This window comes from Staurois parvus, unplaced genomic scaffold (genome assembly GCF_062004578.1).
Source record: "Staurois parvus isolate SC_StPar_1 unplaced genomic scaffold, SC_StPar_1.0 ptg000829l, whole genome shotgun sequence".
NCBI classification, from domain to species: domain Eukaryota; kingdom Metazoa; phylum Chordata; class Amphibia; order Anura; family Ranidae; genus Staurois; species Staurois parvus.
In genome coordinates, this window is record NW_028318625.1 from 1,051,715 (window position 1) to 1,075,067 (window position 23,353).

Here is a 23,353-nt window from a genome sequence, read left to right on the forward strand (position 1 = left end):
AAAGCACAGGGTGGACCTGCCAATTCGGGTGTTCAATGGCAAATGCTAATTGAGCTCTATGGTGTCGGGCAGTGAGCACAGGGCCCACTAGAGGACATCGGGCCCTCAGGCCACCCTCATGAAGTCTGTTTCTGATTGTTTGGTCAGAGACAGTCACACCAGCTGGAGGTCAATTTGTAGGGCTCTGGCAGTGATCATCCTTTTCCTCCTTGTACAAAGAAGCAGATACCGGTCCTGCTGATGGGTTAAGGACCTTCTACGGCCCTGTCCTTCTCCCCTATAGTAACTGCCTGTCTCCTGGAATCTCCTCCATACTCTTGAGACTGTGCTGGGAGACACAGCAAACCTTCTGGCAATGGCACGTATTGATGTGCCATCCTGGAGGAGTTGGGCTGCCTGTGCAACCTCTGTAGAGTCCAGGTATCACCTCATGCTAGCAGTAGTGACAATGACCCTAGCCAAATGCAGAACTAGTGAAAAATAGTCAGAAAAGATGAGTAGGGAAAAAAAGCTCAGTGGCCTCCAGCTGGAAAACCATTCCTGTTTTGGGGACCATCTCATTGTTGCCCATCTTGTGCACTTGTTGTTAATTTCATTAACACCAAAGCAGCTGAAACATGTTAACACCCCCCTCTGCTACTCAGCTGACCAGATTAATATCCCAGGAGTTTAACTGACTTGATGCTACTCTGATTAAAAAGTGTTCCTTTAATTTTTTTGAGCCGTGCATATTTATAGTGAAAATATACATACAGTATATTATTGTTCATATATCCATAAAACTCAATCCCTCTTTAACTCTTGTTGTGCAACAAATATCATAGTCAATGTGACCTCCACCATCCCCTTGTGGAAACATTCTTCTCTTAATAGATGAATGTTTAACCTATAAAAGGTCCATATTTGCCTTTTCTCTTTTAAACTGGGAACATAAAAAAGTGGATGACCAATGGTGAACAATGGAAATCACTCCTTTTATGGATCCTTAACCAGGCAATTAACATACATAGAGCTCTCCATATAAATAAAATCCATTGTGTTCTCCTTACTCCGTCCTGCACACGCCTCTTATGAAGTCAATTGTGACGAAACGCGTACAGCACATTTATATATGGTATACTGTATGTTTATATAAGTTTGATTGTGTATTTGTATTTGACATAGATGTTGTGATTGGACACTTTGTTGGATTATTTAAGAGCTGGACAATTCATTTGACAACTGATTGGTGCCTTGTGCTGTCTCTCCCTTTACCAGTCTCAGCATTGTTGTATAGGAGATTGATACCAAGTCAATACATAACCTGCATAAAAAGCTTGGCATGGATTTTCAGTCAGTGAAGGGCTTTCAGTTAAAAGTTATCTGGGTGGCTCTAGAACCACCTGAACACTTTTATGGAGCTCTGAAGGTGTGCTCCGGGCTCTCCGGTTCTTCTGGTTAAGTGCCCATTGACATATATGCAGATTGGATGCTGTTTGAACCGCATCCAATCTGCATAACATGTGAAAATACATTGCTTCCTATGGTGCCTGTTCACATATGTCCGGAGCACTGTCGGTGAGGATTCAGTGCGGATTCAGTGTGGTTTTGAAAGGGTCATGCCCGATTTCTGAGCAGTGCGGTCCGGTTCAGGTGCAGATTACAGGCTATTGACTTTTATGTAATCCATTTCTAAACCGGATATGTGTGAACTATATAAGATCCTGAGCTAATCCTGTCCTGAACCTGATGTAAACCTGATGAACAACCTGTGAACAACTACTGTGTCAATTAGCTATGAAACCTGAGCTTCAATCTGAACCGCATGTGTGTGCATCAGCTCTTAAGGTGAATTGATCCTACAGAGAGAGCAGGAGGGGATGAGGAAAATCTCTTCCCCAAATCCCTGCGAATAATGAACCTGTAAGCAACATGTATTACATCACTTCCAGGTCCACAGCTGTAACTCCTCAGCTACTGTAGCCAAGGATGCAGCTAATCAAGGACAATGTGTGCTTGACTAGGTTCAGTGATGAACAGAGGAGACATTGGGGATTTAATAGACCCCTGGTGTCTCCATAAAAAGTACCAGTCACCTGCCCATGCTTGTTAGCCCCCTTGTGATAGTAATACATTTAAATAAAAAAATTTAAAAAAAATCTAAAAATAATTTTTAAAAGTTTTTAAAGCAGCCCTGTTACCACTGTACACACACCAATTCATAGGCCAGCACTTGTATCTAAACAGTAAAGTGTTACTAAACCCACAATAGTAAAATCAGTCTGTAGATGCAGTGAAGAATGCTTGTTATACTCACTGTGAAACCTAAGGGGTTAATCCTCTGCATTGTGTAAAAAGGATGTTTGATCCTGTCTTCTCTGATCCTCCCCTTCTTCCACTTTTCCCATTTCCTCTCCTGATGGAACACAGCCTCGGGGACACTCTGCACATACTCAGTTTGGTGTGTACTGCTAGAGAGTTTTTACTTTTTCTTGGGAGAGTGCATGTGAGCAGCACAGGGCCAATCAGCACTGTCCAGACAGAAGGTCAGGGGTTATGCAATCTGGGCAGTGAGAGGAGAATGAAAACTCCTCCTACAAGCTTTAACCAGTGCTCAGCTGAACACTGATAGAAGTCACATGTCTGCTCTAACTGCTGATGAGAAAAGGTATTGAGTAGTTTACATTTTCTAAAATAATTGCATTTCCATGTTCTGTGTACTGTGGGAGATCAGATATAGTGAATGCAGAGTCCTGGGTTTAGTAACCCTTTAATTGAGCTACACATGTAAGGTATTGTCATGAATAGGAATCAATATAACATTAATCACAGCAGCACCTCCACACTTTTAAAATTGGTTGCATGCCAAGCACATGTAAGGTATTGCCAAGAACATTGGAGCGAGGGCAACAATTCTAGAACATTGCATTTCCAGCAGGTTTCAACAGTTATTTTCTGTAATGTTGAGAATATTGACTGAAAAAAAGAAAACAAATGCAACCACCACACTTAAAGGACTGATAAGATGCAATATATTAAATCTCTGTTTAATTAATTCATAGCTGCAAAAAATTGTGTAATGTATATCTTTTTTCCTAAAGCATAATGGATCTGGCATACATCCCTTTATGCAGGACACCCACCTTTCAGAGTTTACATATATTCACTGTCCTAGAGAACGATGATACTTTATGTACTTTATTGGTATTTATTGTTACTTATAGGCCATGACCTCAAGAGACAGTATCATCATGACCTCAAAGACATCATGACCTTAAAGAGAAATTATCATCATGGCATACTGGGATATTCCTGCCGTATTTCGAAAAGCCATGCAAGACTGCATGACCTTAACCTCCCTGGCGGTATTCCCGAGTGTAGCTCGGGGTAAAATTTCAGTACCAAAAGCGGTAACCCTGAGCTACACTCGGGCTTACCATGCAGCGTTGCTCAGGGATTCCCTGCAGCACTTACCTTGTCCTTCGCTCCTGCGACGTGTCCCCTGCAGCGTCCCCTGCCATCTCCGGCCTGTTCCGGTCCCTGTGATGTTGGGACGTACGGGCGGCAAATTTGAAAGTTTTAAAAAATGCCATTTTTTAAAAAACAATTATTATATAGCAAAACATTGCTGTTTCAAACCATTTCACATATATTTTGTCCCTACTGCTTTGTCCAGTGCCCTGTCTGCATTTTGACTGTTCTTTCTGCCTGGAAACTTAGAAAAGTCCATGGCATCCAAAAAGCGTCCCTTTATGTCAAAATCAGTTTTAGACCAGCTAGAGAACAGCGATAGTAAATCAGAACCACTTGTAGAATTGAGTGATAATGATTTGTGGGGGAAATTTGTCATCAGACACTGAAAACGATTTTGCGACTTTGCTCAGCGATGTGCGAACTTGGCGCTCTATTTCAAATTTCAGTGTTTTTGGTTTGATTACATTATTGAATTAAATGTATTATTATTATATTATTATTTTTTATGATTATTTATTAAATTATAATTTATGATTTCGTGTTTCAAGTTTTATCCTACCCGGGATGTTTACTAGACTCTTGTTCGGACAGATTTCAGTGAGTTATTCCTAAAAATTACAGGCCTACAATAAAAAAACTACATATTTCCATGCAAAATAATGGTACCGCTTTCAGCACCAAAAATCTGAAATAATCATACCACCAGGGAGGTTAAAGAGGCAATACCATCATGACATGGTGATATATTCAACATAAGCACCTTGCCTTATCTCCATAAGCATGCATGTATATAGGCTATAAAAGGGTTCTGAATTGGGAAATACCTGTTTGGCAAAGTGCCCTTACCTAAAATACTAAAGGGTTTAGGGCTACTTCATTGTTGCGATTTCCTCTGACTGGCTAGAGCAGGGGTGGGCAAACTTTTTGACTTGAGGGCCGCAATGGGTTCATATATTGGACCCGGGGGCTGGACCAAGAGTAGATGAATGATGTGTATGTGTCATCCATAGTAAGTATAGTAATATTCCCCCATAGTAAGCATAGTAATTAATCCCCCATATAGTAATTCATCCCCCATAGTAATTCATCCCCCCATAGTAATTCATCCCCCATATAGTAATTCATCCCCCATAGTAATTCATCCCCCATATAGTAATTCATCCCCCATATAGTAATTCATCCCCCATAGTAATTCATCCCCCATAGTAATTCATCCCCCATAGTAATTCATCCCCCATATAGTAATTCATCCCCCCTATAGTAATTCATCCCCCCTATAGTAATTCATTCCCCATATTAATTCATCCCCCATAGTACTATTCCCCCCCAAGTAGTAAGCCAAGTCCCCCCTGTGTCAATTCACTTACCTTTGCTCCGCGCGTTCCTCTCGCCGTGTTCTCGCGCCGTTCCGGTCTTCAGGGCGGACTGTGAGAGGAGCCTAGCTCCCCTCACGTTCGTCACGCTGCCCCGCCTACACACATCCTGACAGTTCCGCGGGCCGGATTAAAAGGTCCGCCGGGCCGTATACAGCCCGCGGGCCGTAGTTTGCCCATTGCTGGGCTAGAGGCATGGACTATTGTCTAAATGAAATCAGCAAATACATAGGGGCCTGGTTATCCTCCCTAAGACCCGACACGTTGCTGTTTAGAATTCCAGACTGGTTTTCTCCCCTAGCTGATAATAATTTTTTCCTTTTCCAGTACCCAAAATGCCTCCATTAAGTTAAGGCAGCTCCCCCCCAAAAAAAAAAAAAATAGTAAAAAATGAATTGCTAAAAGAAATAAAGAAAAGTGAAAAAGTAGATAGTGCAGGTGCTCTAAAATATATGGTGGCCTGGAATTCAACTATGAATATCAAGAAGATTAAAGGGCAATTTATGAAGGCAAAACATACATTTTTTTTACTGCTCCTGATGCATTTTGCATTAAGACACATTATTTTCCTTCCTTTAAAAGTGCATATTTTTCATACATCTCTTCTCATCAATGCAGTGTTTTCTAATACATTCAATAGATTACTAATAGTATTTTTCGTATAGACATATACTTTGGTATCAATAGATTTGTTCATTATCCACTTTAGGACCGCCCACAGTACTTTTACTGTATATATATGTGATTCTGCATTTCCAGGTAGGAAGCTGATCGCGGCCCTAGGTATCATTCACCGTGTCCCAGCTGGTGATTACCCAGCATTGTTTACCAACAGCCCTCCTCCCTGTCAGTTTGGGCACACTGCTCTGGATGGCTGAGAATAGCCATCCCGATCAGTGTGCTTACAGTGAAGCACACCCCCGCCCCCTAGTAAATCACTCTCATCACACAGTTAACACTTTGATTGCTCCTCATGTTAACCCATTCCTGCCCAATGCCATTAGCACAGTGTCAGTGCTTTTTTTTTAGCACTGACCACTGTATTGGTGTCACTGGGGATGTCAGTGACAACAAGTCAGTTCCCCCCAGTGTCAGAATACCCGCCTGTTTTTTCCTCTCAAAATTGTCGGGGGTTTTTTTATAGCGCAAAAAATAAAAAACGCACAGACGATCAAATACCACCGAAAGAAAGCTCAGTTCGTGGGAAAAAAAGACGTAAATTTCATTTTGGTGCAGTGTTGCATGACCGCGCAATTGTCAGTTAAAGTAAAGCAGCGCCGTAACACAAACCACTTCATTAACTGCTTCCTGACCACCCTATAGCAGAAATACTGCTACTGGGTGGCACGGGTGCGCAAAATCATGTATATATATGTGATTCGCGCTTCCGTGGTTTCATGCTCCTCCCAGATAGCATCAGATTGCCCGTCAGTACACCAGTAATCACATTTAACCCCTTGATTGCTAGGAACAGGCTCACATACACAGTGAACCTCCATTGCTAGTATAGTGTCTGAACGGATCAATATCTTTGATCAGCATTCACATTAGTATAGTTTCCCCAAAAACACAGCGTTAACAGGATCAGCCCCAGCACCTGCCAGCGCCCAGGGGTTAGTGTTATCCTGGCATTTCAGGGCTCTGAAACTGTGATAGGTATTGAGGAAGTGAAATGAGGAAGTTACACACCTTCAGGCTTTCAAAGTGGTAATTGTATTTCAGGCTCCTGTACTGTATGTGGCTGGCTTCCAAAAAGTCTCACACATGTGGTATCCCCATACTGATAGAAGTAGCAGAATGTGTTTTGGGGTGTAATGCCACATATACCCATAGCTTGCGTGAGCAATATATCATTTAAATGACAACTTTGTATAAAAAAAAAAATGTTTTTGTCATTTTCTGAAAACTTGTGGAAAAAATATAAATCTTCCATGGACTCAATATGCCTCTCAACAGATACCTTAGGGTGTCTACTTTCCGAAAAGGGGTCATTTGGGGGTCTTTGTACTGTCCTGGTATTTTAACATCTCAGGAAATGTGATGGGCAGTCAGAAAGTAAAAGCCGTGTGAATGCCATTATCTATACCATAGTTTGTACCAGGGGCGGACTGACAACTCATGGGGCCCCTGTGTCCTTGCCCAAACTCAAAATAGCCTATGAAAAAGGTACCAGGGGCATCTCATGGGGCCCCCTACTGACCCCAGGCCCTCGGGTAGTGCCCGAGTTTCCAAATGGTCAGTCCGCCACTGATTTATACATGCTATGACTTTCACACAAAGCAATCAATATACACTTATTGGGATTTTTTTTTACCAAAAACATGTAGCAGACTACATTTTGGCCTAAATTTATGATGAAATTTGAGTTTTTTGGATATTTTTTATGACAGAAATGAGAAAATATCGTTTTTTTGTTTTATTTAGTTTTTTCAAAAATTTATTTTTTCAAAAAATTTTTTTTATAGTGCCAAAAATAAAAAGCACACAGGTGATCAAATACCACCAAAAGAACGCTCTATTTGTGTGAAAAAAGGACATAAATTTAATTTATGTACCGTATTGCATGACCTGAAGCTAAAAGTAAAAAATATTGTTTTTGATCAAAATTTTTGGTCTTTTTTTGATTATAACGCAAAAATAAAAAGTGCAAGTAAAAACGGTGGCAGGGTGGCACGGCTGGGCAAAAGCACGTTTTAAAACGTGCTGTTTCAAAACAGGTAGGGGGCGCGCGCGAGGCCCGCAGTCCTGCCATAAGTCACTGATCGCGGCCATAAGTTGCCATTATTAGTATAAAAAAAAATTAAAAATCCCAGTATCTTTACTGTCGTTTGTAAACGCTATAACTTTCACGTAAACCAATTAATTTACACGTATTGGGGTTTTTTTTTAGCAAAGACATGTCGCAGAATGCATTTTGGCCAAAATTTATGACGAAATTTGATTTTTAAATTTTTTTTACTGGACCTGTTTTATAGCAAAAAGTACAAAATATTGTTTTTTTTTCTCAAAATTGTCAGCCTTTTTTTTTTATAGCACAAAAAATAAAAAATGCACAGGTGATCAAATACCACCGAAAGAAAGCTCTATTTGTGTGAAAAAAGTACATAAATTTCATGTATGTACTGTATTGCATGACCGCGCAATTGTCCGTTAAACTAGAGCAGTGCTGTATAGCAAAAAAATTGCATAAATTGCAGTATCAATACCATAGTTTGTAGACGATATAACATTCACACAACGCAATCAATATACACTTATTGGGATTTTTTACCAAAAACATGGAGCAGAATACATTTTGGCCTAAATGTATGACTAACTTTGAGTTCACTATATATTTTTTATAGCTGAAAGTAAAAAATATTGTTTTTGATCAAAATTTTTGGTCTTTTTTTGATTATAACGCAAAAATAAAAAGTGCAGAGGTGATAAAATGCCACTAAAAGAAAGCTCTATTTGTGTGGAAAAAAAGGATGTAAATTTCGTCTGGGTACAGCATTGCATGACTGGGCACAGGGGCGGACTGACAATTCATGTGGCCCCCGGGCAATAGGGGATCATGGGGCCCCTGTGTCCTTGCCCAAACTCAAAAAAGCCTATGAAAAAAGTACCATGGACATCTCATGGGGCCCCATACTGACCCTGGGCCCTCGGGCAGTGCCCGAGTTTCCAAATGGTCAGTCCGCCCCTGACTGCGCAATAGTGCAGCACCAAATAGCAAAAAGCCCTGACACCCAGCACGGCTAGATCTCCCAACTTATACTAACATACTGTATATTATCATTCTTGATTTGACTTGTTGGCCAAATGTTTCAGCCAACATTGTTTTTATTAACGGCATTCTCACAATAAAAAAAGTTCTACCTAACTTGTAAGGACAAGCAAGCAATTTATAAAATATAGAAAGCAAGATCCAAAATTCTGCTTAGATTGTATTCACCAATAGGTTTGGAAACACAAATTACAATTGACTAGTGAACATAATTCTTCATATATTCAACATGAATTTCAATCAAACTATTTTGTGCCATGACAGGATTCTCCCTGTGGCTACTGATGATGATCTATGAACTCTGATTTGATGGATAGAAAGCTTTTGCGATTATCACAGTTCAGTCAGCTCAGCTGCAAGGCAGACGCTAAAAATTCCCCGTCCAGCAAAAAATGAAGACGCTGCCCTAAGGCAGAGTAGGTGTATCGTGTGACAAGCAAACATATAAAAACCAAGTATGGGTTGGTTAAAGGTTTCAGCCTGCACAGAAGAAGTTTAGAATCTGTTCCAGCTGCCAACTCCTATACTTAGTTACTGTCCCTTTTTCTGCCATTATGTCACTCTCAGGTGCAAGCTCTCTTAGTTGGATGGCTTCTTCCTCCCAGAAATCAGGGTATTCTCTTGGCCATGGGGCAGGTGGGGGTGCTGCAGGTCTATCCCGTATGAGCGTAGGAGGATTCGGTTTGGGAGCAGGATCTGGTTTTGGAGGTGGATTTGGAGGAGCAGGTTCTCTTGGCTTAGGTGCAGGAGGAGGTAGTGGCTTCGGTGCAGGATCTTCTTTTGGCTTTGGTGGTGGTGCAGGATATGGAGGTTTTGGGGGAGGTGCAGGTGGAGGTTTTGGGGGAGGTGCAGGTGGAGGTTTTGGGGGAGGTGCAGGTGGAGGTTTGGGATATGGAGGCTTGGGTGGAGGACTAGGGGGAAGTGCAGCATTTTCTTTGGGGCGCTCTCTAACTGCTAGTGGTCTCAGTTCAACTTTGAATGTAGGAGGACCTCGTGCTATGCCCCAGTTATTGTCTAGGGCTACAGAAAAGCAAACCTTAGCTAGTCTGAATGAGCGTTTTTACTCTTATGTGGAGAAAGTTAAACAGTTACAATTTGAAAACCAAACATTGCAGACTCAGCTGAACCTGCTGACTGGTGGCACATCTGTCTCGTCATCGGATTCCTCAACCCCAGTAAATTTTGAGCTACAGCTTACAGATCTGAGAAGCACAGTTGAAACACTCACCTTAGAAAATGTTCGACATGAAATTGAACTTGACAATGTCAGGGGAGCAGCAGAAGAGCTCAGGACAAAGTAAGTGTTACTATTCCTTATTAATAAACATACTAATTACTAAGTTTGTGCTCTGTATTTGGGGTAATATTAATTTGTTTTGTTGTTGTATCTTTTTGTGAATGTTATGTAACATTGCAGACATTTTTATGGCAATTTCTGCCATAACTTACAAAGTGCTGTAATCCACAATAACCAAATACTTATTTGCTCTGCATAGTAAATACGAGTGGACTCCAAACTGTGTCCCGGGGGCCAGATGCAGCCCTTTGCTTGCCTTTATCTAGCCCTTTGGACACTATTCCTCCAACACACATTAACAATGGAGCATAATTTCTGCCACTGACACCATTAATGGGGCCTTATTCCTCCCACTGACACCATCGATTGGGCACTATTTCTCCCACTGACACCATCGATGGGGCACTATTCCTCCTGCTGAGACCAATGATGGAGCACTATTTCTCCCACTGACACCATCGATAGGGCTCTATTCCTCCCACTGACACCAATGATGGAGCACTATTTCTCCCACTGACACCATCGATGGGGCACTATTCCTCCCGCTGAGACCAATGATGGGGCACTATTTCTCCCACTGACACCATCGATGGGGCACTATTCCTCCCGCTGAGACCAATGATGGAGCACTATTTCTCCCACTGACACCATCGATGGGGCACTATTCCTCCTGCTGAGACCAATGATGGAGCACTATTTCTCCCACTGACACCATCGATGGGGCACTATTCCTCCTGCTGAGACCAATGATGGAGCACTATTTCTCCCACTGACACCATCGATGTGACACAATTTCTCCCATTGATACCAACCATTGGGTACTATTCCTCCTGTTAAAATGATGGGGCAGTGTTTACTCCCAAAATGTAATTTTCTACTCACACTGGCCACAGTCCGGCCCCCCTAAAGTCTGAAGGACAGTAAACTGGCCCTTTTTTTAAAACGTTTGGAGACTCCTGCTATATACTAATGAAACTTAACATTTTTCTATAAGTGACTACTCAAAATTGTAACTTGCACCCATACAATTTAGTCAAAGGAGATGTAACTTTTATGACATTTTTTAATGTATGTGTTGATTGCCTCTACATCATACCTCCCAGCTTTCTGAAATGATAAAGAGGGACATGTTTTTAGCACACAGTATGTAGGCACGACCTGCCTCAACCCTGCTTACAGGGATCACAAAAATCTAGTGTGCAGAAAATGATTGGCCAGATGACAAAAGTGCTTTTTAGATGTCTATTTGTACTTTGCTTTGGCTTTTTTAAATAATAAACACAGTAATATAGAGAGGCTGGATAAAATGTAAACCATTTTTGGTAGTAAAATAGTATATTTTGTATAGAGATGTTCTGAGTATTTTTGCAGTGTATTATACTTAGTTTTCATTGGAAATCTTTACTGTACAGCTCAATGCCACATACCCTCTATTCAAATTTATTACCAAGCTTGCCTATAGTACAAATACATTTATGCCTCACATTATATAGACTACAGCAGAAATCCTGTTAATAGGTGGAAGGTCTATGGAACAGCTTTTCGATAAGGGTGATAAACTCTGGGCTGCAAAGGCGTGAGTGTGCATTGAAACGCTTGGAAACATTTTGGAAAGAGAGTGCGCTGCACTGCGCAAGCAACATAAAGAAGTCCTGCAGAGAGTTACATTATATTACATCACAGAAATGCCCAACATGGAAAAAAGAAGACCTTAAAAGTTCACTTCTAGCAATAGCTATGCTGCTCACTAATTGTATGCAATAATTGTTGCTTATCAATGCCATTTCATTTTGACTAATATTATTTTGTTTGTTTTAGATATGAATTAGAATTAGGGGTAAAATATCAGCTGGAAACAGACATTGCCGCAATGAAACGGGTAACTTTTACATTTTAAATTTCACTACTGTGAGTTTTTTTGTTTTTTTTTAGAAATCATTGCTTTTTCATAATATCTTCTTATCCACCCTAATCTGTTCACATTGCTTGGTTACTGTTAAGCCGTAGGCTGGGTAATAAGCATGCTGCATTTTTTCAGTCTTAAGCCTATAACAGCAATTCCAGTGATTCTATTGAATCCAATTAGTACTTTTGCTGCCCAGCAAACACTGTAACTGTACTACACACAGAAATTTACATAGTTACATAGTTAGTCTGGCTGAAAAAAAGACAAAAGTCCATCCAGTTCAACAATAAAAAAAAAAAAGTTATAATCCTACACCCACAGTTGATCCAGAGGAAGGCAAAAAACCCATCAAAGCCTGATCCAATTTGCTCCTTCCTGATTCCCAGAGAGGCAATTGGACATTCCGTGGATCAACTTTACCTATAAATGTTATATCCAGTTATATTCTGTGTATCTAAGAAAGAATCCAGGCCTTTATGGCAATCCACTGAGCTGGCCAGAACCAACTCAATTTCAATTCATTTACCCTGATCTCAGTTCTATGTACTATGGTGTCCGTTTATGACACACAGAATAGCTGCGATTCAGAGGATCGCAGCTATTCTCTGGTCATTCACAGTTTATGACACCCAGGAGAATATGTTCAGCCCTTCTCTGGAGATCTGTGTTCTCCCTCCAGATTCTCCAGCCCAGAGCTGGAGAATCGGAGGGACTGAAAACTAAGCAGTGATAATTTACCTCTGCTTAGTAAACTGATCTGTTACTGTAATCTCACGAGATTATAGTAAAATCAGCCGTTTTCCAGCGTTTGTAGACCGTTCTCCAGCGTTTGTAGACCGTTCTCCCTTCGTTTGGAGAACTGATCTACATATGCTTCATAAACGGCATTCACAGGAGAACTGTGTTCTCCGAGAATGCTGGAGAACTGAGCTGCGATCTATTACCGCTGGTTCATAAACGGAAACCTTAATTACAGCAAAAGTTCTCAAAGCTCCTCACTTGCGCAGAATCACAATTCAGATTCAACTTTCAAATTCAGGTTTGAATCTGAATAGTGTACTTTACAGTATAAAATTATCAGTGTTCAGACTGCTTTTGTGTGTGAGAGAAGCCAAAGAACCTATAGGATGTGTGTTTGGGAATTCCTTTCCTGCATTATTAAAAAGCAGATAAAGGCATTTCCAGATCATCAAATTATGAACAAAATGGAGTTTGGTGGAAATGAGCACTCAAGCAATGCTTAGATGAAAAACAGAAACTCTTTAGCTGACCATTCGAATGTCAGCCTGTTCAGGAGCAACTGGACAAAATTTGTTTAGTGGGTGACCCGCTCATGCTCATTGTTGGCCAGATTTGTCTCAGCCAAACAGCAGCTGCTTCCAATAAGAAGCAGCAGCTGTTGGGGTATTTTCACAGCCAGTGGGGACAGCTGTCAAAATACAATAGCCACAGAGGGAAATTTGTCCATCTGCACTGTAAAGCATTAATGGAGGATTTGGTAGATTATTTTTCATTCTCTCTTTTTCTCTTTAAGTTTGCTTTTGGGTTTCGATTGGAATTTACCTTTAAGGGGAATCTATATTATTTTAATATTTTTAATAAGAATGTGAATGTTGTCAGGTAAATAATCTTATCAATTGGTATTAATGTTTTAACCTTGTTTCTATGCATAGTTTATAATGATAAAGGTACATAGAGAAGCCAATATGCAGGCTCTGCTTACTGCTATACTTCTGATTCTCATAAAGACACGGGTCTGCAGACCCATTGAAAACAAGGCACATCCTATCTCAACAATTGTTAACTAGAGAGGTTAAATGACAGTGAAACGCAGATCTCCCTCTATTTGACTAATCTACAACATTTATAATTAGGAAAGTAACAACCTTATGGAACAAGAATATTAAAGTTTAACATTATTTTAACATTGCATTAACCACTTGCCCTCCTGAGGATTTACCCCCCTTCCTTACCCGGCCTCTTTTTGCTACTCGGCGCTGCACTAATTCAACTGATAATTGCGCGGTCATGCAACGCTGCACCCAAACAAAATTTACGTCCTTTTTTTTTACACAAATAGAGCTTTCTTTCGGTGGTATTTGATCACCTGTGCGCTTTTTATTTTTCACGCAATAAACAAAAAAAGACCAAAAATTTTGAAGAAAAACAATATTTTTTACTTTCAGCTATAAAAAATATATAGTAAACTCAAAATTAGTTATAAATTTAGGCCAAAATGTATTCTGCTACATGTTTTTGGTAAAAAAAATCCCAATAAGTGTATATTGATTGCTTTGTGTGGAAGTTATAGCGTCTACAAACTATGGTATAAATACTGCAATTTACACAATTTTTTTGCTATACAGCGCTGCGCTAGTTTCACGGACAATTGCGCAGTACATACATGAAATTTATGTACTTTGTTTCACACAAATAGAGCTTTCTTTCGGTGGTATTTGATCACCTGTGCATTTTTTATTTTTTGCGCTATAAAAAAAAAAGGCTGACAATTTTGAGAAAAAAAAACAATATTTTGTACTTTTTGCTATAAAACATGTCCAGTTAAAAAAAAATGTAAAAATCAAATTTCGTCATAAATTTCGGCCAAAATGCATTCTGCGACATGTCTTTGCTAAAAAAAAACCCCGATACGTGTAAATTAATTGGTTTACGTGAAAGTTATAGCGTTTACAAATGACGGTAAAGATACTGGGATTTTTAGTTTTTTTTATACTAATAATGGCGGCGATCAGCAACTTATGGCGGCGATCAGCGACTTATGGCAGGACTGCGGTCCTCACGCGCGCCCCCTACCTGTTTTGAAACAGCACGTTTTAAAACGTGCTTTTGCCCAGCCGTGCCGCCCTGCCACCGTTTTTATACAGTGGCTGGGCGGCAAGTGGTTAAAATGCATGACTGCAGCCAAAAAAAAAGGAGTTTCTCTTGAAATGTGTATGTGAGGAAAATATAACTTTTTATTATTATTATTATACAGGATTTATATAGCGCCAACAGTTTGCTCAGTGCTTTACAATATAACGGGAGACAATACAGCAACAATACAGTTCAATACAAAAGGTTTAGGAGGACCTGATCCTGGGAGCTTACAATCTAAGAAACTTAAATGAAGAACATTTTTATACCTAAATATGAGTGTTGAAAACCCAACAATACTATAGAAAACTGTTAAGTGCCAATGAGCCATATGTGATCTGTTTTCAGAATTTCTGAGTGTTTCTTCTTAAGGTTGCTAGGCCTGATGAATCTGAATCCATTAACATATTGTATTGCTTTTAAACTTACAGGACATTGAGGCTGCCGGTGAACTGCGCACAACTCTTGAACAAAGATTCTCCGCTGCACTTGATGACCTTGAATTCCTGAAGAAGACTCACGAAGAAGTAAGAAAATGACAGCACACAAAAAAACATACACCTGAAAACTTGTTTGTAATATATACCAAGTGTACAGAATCTCTTTTAAATCTGATTAATGTAATTAGCGGTGACTGTAATTCTTCAGTCCGTTATGAAAACATATATGCCAAGGGTGCTCAACATTTGTAGAGCGAGGGCCAATTGTGCCACAATGAGATGAAATGGTTCAGAATTTAAAATTTTTTATTTTGAATAACATAATGAACATTCTCCTCCTGCAGCCGCTGAATGCCAGCAGGAGGGATAAGAGGTAAAGTCGACTTTTCGAGGTTGCAGGAGGAAAATGGAGATGATCGGTTTCTTTATATAATGCCCCCACCACCCTTCACATTCAAGTGTAAAACAGAATGTGACAAGGAAGCCGCACGGGCCCCCTGGGAGCATGGGGCGAGGTTACCATTGCGACCCCTAATGCTACACCAGTGGTTACATAGTAAAATAGTTAGTCTCCTATTAATCTCCTCTTCTACTTATTATTACACTTTAGACTAGATATTTAGGATACTGGTTTTGACATAATAAAAAAAAAAACAATAATATTTACATAGTCTGGCTGAAAAAAAGACAAAAGTCCATCCAGTTCAACCATTAAAAAAAAAAAAAAATTATAATCCTACACCCACAGTTGATCCAGAGGAAGGCAAAAAACACAGCAAAGCATGATCCAATTTGCTCCTGCAGGGAAAAAATTCCTTCCTGATCCCCTGAGAGGCAATCAGATATTCCCTGGATCAACTTTACCTATAAATGTTAGTATCCAGTGCAGGGGTGGACTGACCATTTGGAAACTCGGGCACTGCCCGAGGGCCCTGGGTCAGTAGGGGGCCCCATGAGATGCCCCTGGTACCTTTTTCATAGGCTTTTTTGAGTTTGGGCAAGGACACAGGGAACCCATGATCCCCTATTGCCCGGGGGCCCCATGAGTTGTCAGTCCGCCTCTGATCAAGTTATATTCTGTGTATCCAAGAAAGAATCCAGGCCTTTTTTAAAGCAATCCACTGAGCTGGCCAGAACCGACTCTTGAGGGAGTCTATTCCATGTTTTCACAGCTGACTGATTGGGAGGGTGTGGTAAAAAAATCACCCATAAACCGCAAATGTAAACGAGCCCTTACTGTCCTGAGCCCCCTATAAGGCTGCTCTGACACTGTACTGTGGTATATCTGCACTGCACCCGCGGCTTTCCTACGGGTTAGCTACGCTTTGCCATAGACTTCTATTATATCTTGCAGATGTGGTGCACTTTCTGAAAGCCCACCAAACCCACAGAATATAATAGAATCTCTCTTCCCCGGTTTGAGGTCAAGGGACACATCAGAGGGCCCCGAGGCCTACATGTGGCCTGCAGGCCACAGATTGAGCACCCCTGATGTATGCAATGCAGCCGTAGTGAGGAGATTGAATTTGGCCCAAATATGAATTCGTCATTGAATTTCTGAGATGTATTTTTCCAGTCTGCTGGATCGCTTCTTTCTGTGATGTCGGTCCGCTTGTGTTCTACTCAGCAGCACTGAATATATATTAAGTTTGTTATCTGATTTGGCAAAATAATTAGCATTATGAGACCATAATTGCACATGTGCATTCTTTACTGATATAGCTTGCAAATGATAAATATTCTGTAAATATAAATATAAGAAGCCACATCACATTAACAGCACAAAACCTATGTCTCTGGATAACATTCTGTCCCCTGTATTCTCTGCACAGGAACTAAGTACACTACAGAGTAAATTGGGAGCCACAGCCGATACTTCAGTCTCACTGATCGAAGTGGATGCAGTTAAATCATTTGACCTCACTTCTGCCCTGAACAAACTCAGAACCGAATACGAAAAATCTGTCCTACAACACAAGGAAGATGCAGAAACATATTTCAGAGCTAAGGTAATTGTTTTTTTTTACAACTGACTGATGATTTTTTTTCTAATTCTATTCCTGTTGATAAAAACTAAAAACTAAAAATATTAAATACATTTAATCACATATCACATAGTTACATAGTCTATGTGATGGATCAACCCACAGCTGATCCATTTATTATATTCATATAATAAATAAAATGAATATTATGTAAGAGCTGTATTTTCTTTTATTTTGAAGATTGAAGAAATTAACAGCGAAACAGCTAAAACAACAGAAGTGGTTGCCACAGTTAAAACAGAAATTTCTGGAACAAAGAAAGAACTCCAAACGTTAAACACTGAACTACAGTCAGCTCTAACAGTGGTACGTATCTGTAGAAATTAAGTTGGTACACAGATGAATATTAGTCTTTTAGTCCATTTGTGCAAACTGTCATTGAAATAATTTTTGTATCATTTTTAAAGCTCAACTCCAGACAAAAAAAGTGTTTTCTAGTTGAGTAGTTCAGATTCGGTCGACATTAGTCGACATTTCGCTGAGGTTTTTATCTCTATCTTGGACTTCATTGTTGAACTTTTTCCTCATTTTCTGTCCCAGTGAGAGTCATACAAAAAGAAAAGAGAGGTGCAGTTGTAACAAGGACAGGAAGGCACGGACAACAGCTAAAACACTTTCAGAAGTTCTTTCACTTCCCGTTTCTGCTACAATGTGTCTTCTCCGTTGTCCATTTTTTGGACAGAGACATTCTGCCTCCCACCTCTGCCAATCCCTTCATTGGCTCCCGATTGCCCAACGCATCAAATTCAAACTGCTAACTCTGACCTACAAAGCCATTCACAATGCCGCCCCGAACTACATAACTGACCTGATACCCAAATACTACCCTACCCGTGCCCTCCGCTCCTCACAGGACCTCCTACTCTCTAGCTCCCTGGTCTCCTCCTCCCACGCCCGATTGCAGGACTTCTCCAGGACTTCCCCCATCCTCTGGAACTCCCTACCCCAATCCATCAGAATGTCACCTACCCTCCTCACCTTCAGGCGCACCCTGAAAACCCTCCTCTTCAGGGAAGCCTACCCCAACCTCACCTAACAACTAATCTCCTCCACTCCTCCCACCACTCCATCCCCTACAGCCATCTCCTCCTGTACCACCTTCCCCTCCCTCCTAGATTGTAAGCTCGAAAGAGCAGGGCCCTCAAACCCCTCGTGTATTGTATTGTTACTGTCTTGTCTCATGTTCTGTCCCCCTTGCTACTGTACAGCGCTGAGCAGACCATTTGGCGCTATATAAATACTGTATAATAATAATAATTCAGTAACAGTTCAGAAGAGGTCGGAACACCTGCAAACATAAAAAATTATAACCCAGTGCCCATAATCCCTCTTCTACCAAGCATGCCTTAGTATTTTTGCTAGTGTCCTAGGACAGGGGTGTCTGGATGTGGCCCTTTGCTATCCTTTATCTGGCCCTTGGCACTATTCCTCCCAATGATATGAGGTTCTATTCCATCTGACACCTACAAAGGGACACTATTTCTTACACTGATACCAATGATGGGTATTAATGGGAGGAATAGTACCCCATGTTTATTTTCACTGATGCTGGGCCCGGGACATTTTCTATCCCGACTGGTCACAATCCGGCCCTCCTAAAGCTTAAAGGACAGTAAACCAGCCCTTTGTTTGAAAAATTTGGAGACCCCTGTCCTAGGAGATGGACACCTTTCCCTCAGCTTTGATGAAAAATGTATTTTTTTTCCTTTGGTGACATCAATCAGGATTCCTACATTGCTGCTTGAGCTGGTCTCTACATAGCAGCTATCCATATTGGTGGTGTATAATTCATTTAGTACTTGATTATAATTTAACAGCAGTAATATAAATTGGATTTGTAGTTTAAACAAAGTAGACTATCAAAAGACATATTCAGTACATCTCTGCAATACATGCATATATCCCCAGGTTTTAGCCATTTAATGGCTAGGTTCACCTTTTTTTTCTAAATTCCAGCTCTCCTATGTACCAATCTACCATTAATGTACCTCTGTTACAAAAAAATAATAGCTCTCTTCGATTTTGAGAACAAGGCCTTACCTTAGCCCTTGCTGTGTTTCTTAGAAAGCGTCACCAATTCCTGGTATGTAGATTTGGGACAGAGAAACCAGTAAGTCTAGGTTCACACCTAAGCGTTTTGTGGTGCACTTTGCATTTTGCAGAAACGCAGTACAGTCCATATAACATGATTTCCTATGGGACACGTTCACAACTCCGCGTTTTCACCTGGTGCGTTTTTTGGAAAGGGTCAGGGACCTTTTTAAACGCAAAACGTTGCAACTTGATTCAATAGACTTCAATGGAGACACTGCAGAAATGCATGTAGTGTGTTTTTGATGCATTCTGATGCATTTTGTATTTTAATCTGCCCAGCAACAAGTTGAAAAAAAAATGCAAAACACATCAAAAACACAAAACGCACCACAAAAAGCACTGCAAAAACAGATCAAATGCAAACTGCATAGGTGTGCACTTAGCCTAAGACACAGGAAGGGATTTACAAGCTGATCTCATTAGCATACACATCCTGCATTGACTTTTTAACCACTTGACCTCCAGAGGATTTACCCCCCTTAATGACCAGGCCTCTTTTTGCTACTTGGCGCTGCACTAATTCAACTAATAATTGCGCGGTCATGCAATGCTGCACCCAAACGAAATTTATGTCCTTTTTTTCACACAAATAGAGCTTTCTTTCGGTGGTATTTGATCACCTGTGCGCTTTTTATTTTTCACGCTATAAACAAAAAAAAGCCAAAAATTTTGAGGAAAAACAATATTTTTTACTTTCAGCTATAAAAAATATATAGTAAACTCAAAGTTAGTTATAAATTTAGGCCAAAATGTATTCTGCTACATGTTTTTGGTAAAAAAAATCCCAATAAGTGTATATTGATTGCTTTGTGTGGAAGTTATAGCGTCTACAAACTATGGTATAGATACTGCAATTTACGCCATTTTTTTGCTATACAGCACTGCGCTAGTTTAACGGACAATTGCGCGGTCATGCAATACGGTACATAAATGAAATTTACATCCTTTTTTTCCCACAAATTGAGCTTTCTTTCAGTGGTATTTGAAGGCCTGTGTGGTTTTTATTTTTTGCGCTATAAAAAAAAAGGCTGACAATTTTGAGGAAAAAAATCAATATTTTGGACTTTTTGCTATAAAACATGTCCAGTAAAAAAAAATTTAAAAATCAAATTTAGTCATAAATTTCTGCCAAAATGCATTCTGCGACATGTCTTTGCTAAAAAAAAAAACCAATACGTGTAAATTAATTGGTTTACGTGAAAGTTATAGTGTTTACAAATACTGGGATTTTTAGTTGTTTTTTATACTAATAATGGCGGCGATCAGCGACTTATGGCGGCGATCAGCGACTTATGGCGGGACTGCAGGACTGCGGCAGACATTCTGACATTGGGGGGTACTGACTTGGTGACACCAATACAATGATCAGTGCAAAAAAAAACACCGACACTGTACTAATGGCACTGGGGAGGAAGGGGTTAAGTTTATTTTTCAGTGAAAGGGTTATCCGTGTGAGGGGAGTGTTTTACTAGGGGGCGGGGTGTGTACTGCAGGGAACACCGCTGGCTGATCGGGAGAGAGAAACTCTTCTGTCCCGATCAGCTTGTCCTGGAGCTGTCAGGGAACTGACAGAAAGCACAGCTACTGCAGCTGTGCTCTCTGTCAGCGATTGCCGCCAATCGCCTGGACATAGCCGGTAATGACCGGCTGTGACCCGGCGACTGACATCCGCAGCTGTGATCGGCGGGACAGGTAGGGCGGCGGAGCGCCTCGCACGCGCCCCCTACCTGTTTACAAAACACACGTTTTAAAACGTGATTTTGCCCAGCCGTGCCGCCCTGCCGCCGTATTTATACAGTGGCTGGGCGGCATGTGGTTAAAACAAGCGTCCTTCACCTAAAAACTATGTTTGCACAGCATCCCCGGCATCCCTCCATGTGTGCATTTGCCTGGCTTCCCCAGCATACCTCCAGGGCTGCATGCTAAACTCTCTGGGGCCAAATGTGGCCCGTGGGTTCGACACCCCTGATGTAGTGCAAGGGCCTGACTGATTGGATACAGAGTGAATGGATAGATAGGTGGGGCCTCCTGTTCCATAGTTTTGGTAAATCTAAAGAAAATTGTACAGAGATTGTATAGTGTATGGCCACCTTTAAGCACCTAAAAACTAGTTGTGCTGTCTGAGCCATTAATTGGTAAAGGCATCCCAAACACAGAAACAAACGTGCAACTGGCACTACATCAAAATGTCCCATGAGTTATTTTGCCATGTGTAGCGCAGCCCGTCAGCATCAACAGGCTGACCCCATGTGTGTCACTGGAAAAATGAGCCAAAAAACATGCGGTCCGAATAAGCTAGGTGTGAATGGGGCCTGAAAGTGAAAATGGAAGTTTGGAGCACAATGGATTTCTGGCAGATCAGTAGATATTTTTCTGTACTTGCAGCACTTTTAAAGGGATAAAACATGGGGGAACATGAATATATTCCAGAGATAAACTGAATCTGTTTTTATTTGCCCAGATATACACTTTAAATGCAGGACCATACTGGGGAATGTACTTACCTTTATTAATTTTCTAGATCGGAGTTGCACAATCCATGGACCAGGGCTTTGTGGTGGTAGCAAGACTCCCCCACCACTGACCATTATTACATCATGACCATGTGTGATGCGTACACAAGCAGAGCCACACATGCCTGTGATGTAATAAAGACACACTGTGGGAGAATTGCCCATTGTGATTAGATAATGAGTCCAAAATGGTAATGAAGCAGCATTTACTACTTCCACACCCCTCTGCCCCAAGCTACCGTATCCAAATGTCTTCATTCTGCTTGTACAAATGACTTTTGGACTTTAGGGACTTCTTCTCCTCCTATAAATGCTGCCTTTGATGGCTTCTGTCAATGTATTTTGTGGAATTCCTTTTCTGAAACTATCCAGTTTTTATGTTTTATGTATGGCTTACTTATGTTAAAGTGTTATTAAACCCATAACAGTAAAATCAGTCTGTAAATGCATGCAAAACATGCTTGTTATACTCACTGTGGAACCTAAGGGGTTAATCCTTCACATTGTGTAAAAAGGGTGTTTGATCTTCTCTTCTCTGATCCTCCCCTTCTTCTACAGTCCCCAATCAATCTGCTGATAGAACAGAGACTTGAGGGCAATCTGCACATGCTCAGTTTGGTGTGTATTGCTAGAGAGTTGTTTTTTTTTCTTGGGAGAGTGCATGTGATTAGCACAGGGCCAATCAACATTGTCCAGACACAGGGTTAGGGGTTATGCAGCCTCATAGGACAATCAGGTAAGAATGAAAACTCCTACAAGCTTTAACCAGTGCTCTGCTGGTCACTGATAGAAGTCACAAGACTGCTCTAACTGCTGATGAGAAAAGGTATTTAGCAGTTTATATTTACTAAAATAATTGCATTTACATGGTTTGTGTACCGTGGGAGACCAGATAGAGTAAATGCAGGGTCAATTGTTTAGTAACATTTTTAACATTTATTTAAAAATTATATTTACAATGCAAAACATATGTAATAATTATGTCCTCATGGATTCTTCATTCTTCAGAACAGCATTGTACCTGACAAACGTTAATGATTGGCTCTGCCACAAAATGTCTCTGGATATTTCTTATTTTACTTTAGCTTGTTTATATCAGTACGCAATATAGAATAAATTGTAACCGTATTGTTTTAGAGTAATCCTTTTTTATTGCTTAAAAATTTTGTTTTTTTTGTTAGAACTATACGCTCGAGAGCAACCTGGCAGAAGTTGTTGCTAGATCTAGCGTGGGGGTGGCTGAATTTCAAGCACAGATCACCAGCTATGAAGCCGCTATTGAGTCAGCTAAAGTAGAGCTTCACAAAATCATTGTGAATTATCAGGAACTGCTGGACATAAAACAAGCCCTAGATGTAGAAATTGCCACCTACAAGAAGCTACTGGAGGGTGAAGACATCAAGTGAGTAGATAATATACAGTATATACTGTACATCCCACATTGAACTTCTATTTTCTGTAAAACATTTTCTGTTTTCTTAGAAATAACACTTTAAACAGGGAAAAATAATGTTCACAGTGGTGTTAGTATTGATTCCTCTGAACTCAATAAGAACATACAAAACCCGAATCAAAAGTCTCGAGGTTAT

General features: G+C 40.5%; 1 protein-coding gene across 2 annotated transcripts in view; it reads left to right on the forward strand.

Moving 5' to 3' along the window:
• Positions 1-9,061: 9,061 nt before the first annotated feature.
• Positions 9,062-23,353, forward strand: part of LOC149443817 (thread biopolymer filament subunit gamma-like) — a 29,320-nt gene continuing 15,028 nt past the window's right edge. For both annotated transcript variants that reach the window (XM_089655252.1, XM_089655253.1), the window contains exons 1-6: positions 9,062-9,892; positions 11,711-11,771; positions 15,104-15,199; positions 16,945-17,121; positions 17,338-17,463; positions 22,946-23,166. In XM_089655252.1, the coding sequence (XP_089511378.1) occupies positions 9,150-9,892; positions 11,711-11,771; positions 15,104-15,199; positions 16,945-17,121; positions 17,338-17,463; positions 22,946-23,166 (1,424 nt within the window). In that variant the 5' untranslated portion in view covers positions 9,062-9,149. The remainder of the gene's footprint in view (positions 9,893-11,710; positions 11,772-15,103; positions 15,200-16,944; positions 17,122-17,337; positions 17,464-22,945; positions 23,167-23,353) is intronic.